Source organism: Trachymyrmex septentrionalis, unplaced genomic scaffold (assembly GCF_001594115.1).
Source record: "Trachymyrmex septentrionalis isolate Tsep2-gDNA-1 unplaced genomic scaffold, Tsep1.0 scaffold32, whole genome shotgun sequence".
In the NCBI taxonomy this organism is placed as follows: domain Eukaryota; kingdom Metazoa; phylum Arthropoda; class Insecta; order Hymenoptera; family Formicidae; genus Trachymyrmex; species Trachymyrmex septentrionalis.
The window spans coordinates 4,447,097-4,450,627 of record NW_017305485.1 but is presented as its reverse complement, the minus strand read 5'-3'; the positions used below and the strand labels follow the sequence as shown (position 1 = coordinate 4,450,627).

At 34.2% G+C, this 3,531-nt stretch overlaps 1 protein-coding gene across 5 annotated transcripts in view; it reads right to left on the bottom strand.

Moving 5' to 3' along the window:
• Positions 1 to 3,531, bottom strand: part of LOC108750001 (serine-rich adhesin for platelets) — a 77,847-nt gene that overhangs the window by 41,786 nt on the left and 32,530 nt on the right. For all 5 annotated transcript variants that reach the window (XM_018489148.1, XM_018489149.1, XM_018489147.1 and 2 more), the window contains exon 7: positions 772 to 811. In XM_018489148.1, the coding sequence (XP_018344650.1) occupies positions 772 to 811 (40 nt within the window). The remainder of the gene's footprint in view (positions 1 to 771; positions 812 to 3,531) is intronic.

Sequence of the window (3,531 nt, the reverse complement as noted above, 5' to 3'; positions counted from 1 at the left end):
CACAATTCTTATATATATTTTAATATTATATATATATAAAAATTATGTACATATTTATAATATTTATATGTCATACACACACATGTGTATATAAAACATACATCAAAAATTTTCAAGTTATTTAAATAACTACAAGATATTTAAATAAACGTAAGATTTCAGTAAATCGTTAAAATTAGTAACAAAATATGAGGCGCAATGGAAAAATATTAGAAACAGGAACAAATATTAAATATTGAAAAGTAAAAAATTAGGAGATTAGAGATTAACGTAACTCACAATAGATATAAATAAGAAATATGAATATATATATCTTATATTGTACGTTAATCTTTATCTCTAATTTTTTTATTTCTAATATTTAATATTTATTCCTGTTTCTAATATTTCATCCATTGTACTAAATGTTCAGATTGTTGCGTGTAAATACAGAATATTTGTCGATAATTCACAATAAATTACCGACGTGACGCCGTGTCGAATAGATGACGGCACCAATCTCGAATAAGCGCTCATGTGAAAAAGGAGAATCAATTCACACTCGGCTCCCTCGCAAAAACATCGAACAAATGTCGAGCAGAAATTAATATTCCACGTGCATCCTTGGTGTGCGTTAACAGTTGAAGAAATAATTCAATGACACTTCATGAAACCCCCTCGTCCACCGAATAAAAATAGATCTCTTATCTGCCGACGCATTATCTCGTTGTGCCTTTTCTTAACAATGAGATTAAACAAATCTTAACAGGCAATTTAATTACAGCTACTTACTCTGCGACGCTACTTGTGACTGGTGCTGCACCGCCGCTCGCTGAAACAGAAAACGGGAAAACGAAAGTCAGTCGGCATTCGTCACATTTTACACGGAGAGGAATTTTTAATTTGCCGCCTGGCAATGGTCGCAAATCGTCTCGTATTTTCCATATATACCTGAAGTCCATTTGCTACGCAAATACATTCCTGTTCATTGAAATTGCAGCGCGGAGAAATCTTGGCGACATGCAAATATCGCGGAACGTTACTACATAAATTATTTTAAATTTATACTTTCTACAATTATAGCCGTGAAGTGATACCTTCCCCGAGTATCACAAGCACACTTGAACGCTAGTCTTTTGTACGTTTGAGCGTTTCCTTTTAATCTAGATTCCTTTCAATCTAGATTCCTTTCAATCTAGTTCTACATTCTAAACAATCGCACGTTTCTGTTTACAATCTCGATGAACAGCAAATGTAACTTTTTGATAATATCTACGATATCGAAAATAAAGCATCGAAGCGACCATCGCTTTAAGTCTACAATGAAATTTCAAAGCGCAAAACTTAAGCTTTAAGTCTCATAAGAAATTGATCAATCACAGTTGAATATTAAGGAGTTGAATAGTAAGGAGAATAATCGACTACGGCTGGTCAATTTTTTAGGCTTAAAGCTTTTACATCTCAAAATCTCATTGCAAATGCCACTAAAAATATTACAATTTAGAACAGTACTGTCCAAGATTTGTAATTGTAGGCATCGGCTTGACGTACATCGATATACAATGTTGGATGACTCAGCCAGGATAGACGTATTCTTACTTCGTAAGAGAAGGAAATTTCTGTCGAGTTTAATTCATGCATTTGTGAGATACAACTGACTATGCTATTCTCCGAAAACCGTCAAAATGAAGATAAAGAAAAATATGAAGAAAAAGATGTGGAAATGAAGATAAAGAAGAAGTATTAATATTCATGCCTATTGCCTTCTTTTTTTCAATTGAAATAGAAAAAAGGAAAGCAATAGGTATGATATATATATATATATATACACGTACACCGAGAGTCAAAATGTAGAAAATTACAAATCTTAAGATTAATCTACAATGTGCCCTTTACTTTCTGTTTCTTGCTTTTTATTAACTCTCTTGTCTTTTCTCTTTACCAAAATTTTAAATTTATTATACGCGTAATTTTACTCGCGTGTAATTCTTGCAAATGTACACCATGCATTCGACAATGATATGATAATTCGTAACAACTTCATGGCAGTTAAAATTGTAATTGTCACGAAGTTGTATCGAACCATCTAGAATTCATTGTTACGAATGATTATGATATCAATGTCGAATGACGAATCCATGATGTGTATTCGCAACAATTGTGTGCATAGTAAATTTAGAGAAGTAAAATCTTTATATCAAAAAATAGCTTCAATGTCAAGAAAACAAAAGAAACGATTAAAGATTAGAAAGGGCTTATAAGAGTCAATAATCTCATCTGGCCTCATCTAATGCATATATATCATTATCCATATCTGTTATTGGGTTCATCTTAAACAACACTACTGCGTTGATTAGAATATCTGAAGAGGGCTCAATCTAGAAGCCGAAGCATGCAATTATTCAAATTTTAATTTCCAAAAGTACGATATATTTCGTTTTGTGATTTTATATTATGTGATTTACGTTATTAACTCTTATACCTTTCTAATTTTTTTTTTTTTAATTAAGAGTCCTTATTTAATTTAAGTCAAGAAAACAACTTTCAGAAATACAGGCAACTCGAATTATTGCAGCAAAACGCGATACAAGTTTTTAAAGAAAATAAGCTACTAAAAATGCACTGCCCACCCTTACATCATCATAAATAAAGTGGAAAAAAAAATCATAGCGCAATAATTAAAAAAGTATTTTAAAGAGGGAAGATTATATTTTACGACACAAAACTATTTGCAGACAAAATTATTTCTTCCGAAATTCGTCAAATTTTATCTCGAACGAAAACATGGAGATAGAATAAGAGGCAAAAAGGTGAAAGATAAAAAGTGGTAAAAAGCACAAAACAAAAAGAAAAAAGCACATTGTAAAATAGCCTTTAGGCAGCTCTGGTTTAGAGACAAAAAAAATCGAGTCTAAGACGTAAGTACGTTTTGCAAAATCAGCCGAATGCCGGATGCTTCAAGGCTCTTAGCATCCAAGGAACGGCTCCGCGGCTTTGCTCCGAACGCATCATCCTTCTTTCCGCTCTTTATCCATCGGAAATACGAAGACATCTCTGATGATTCTCCGTTTATCCGCCACTTCTAGACTCGTCGCCAATTTGCATAACCGATCGCGTCGCAGCCGCGTCGTCGCCTACGTCACTTATGTCGTTGACGTGAACGGCAGTTTGTTGAGTAATTTCCTGATTACAGATACGGGCTTTTTTACGTAAGACTCGCCACGTATGTAAGTGCGCCGGAAAGATGAACCGAAGGCACGATCGCAGACCAGATCAACGAAAGCTCTTCGCCCTTTCTGCTCTCGAAACTTCATCACGCACTCGAACAACACATGAGACAATTAGTTCCACGGTCATATGCAACATAAACGTGTCGTATCGCGTTGTCTGCGTGATAAAGAGGATGATTACTAATACAATGTGACCCATATGTTGCAGGTGCAGCGCACACATTGTGTCGGCTACCGTCTTGTATTACAAACAATCGCGAATGATATCGTCATTTTTTTCGTCTCTCCCTTTTCTACAATATGTTCAAATTTTTTTGCTGTC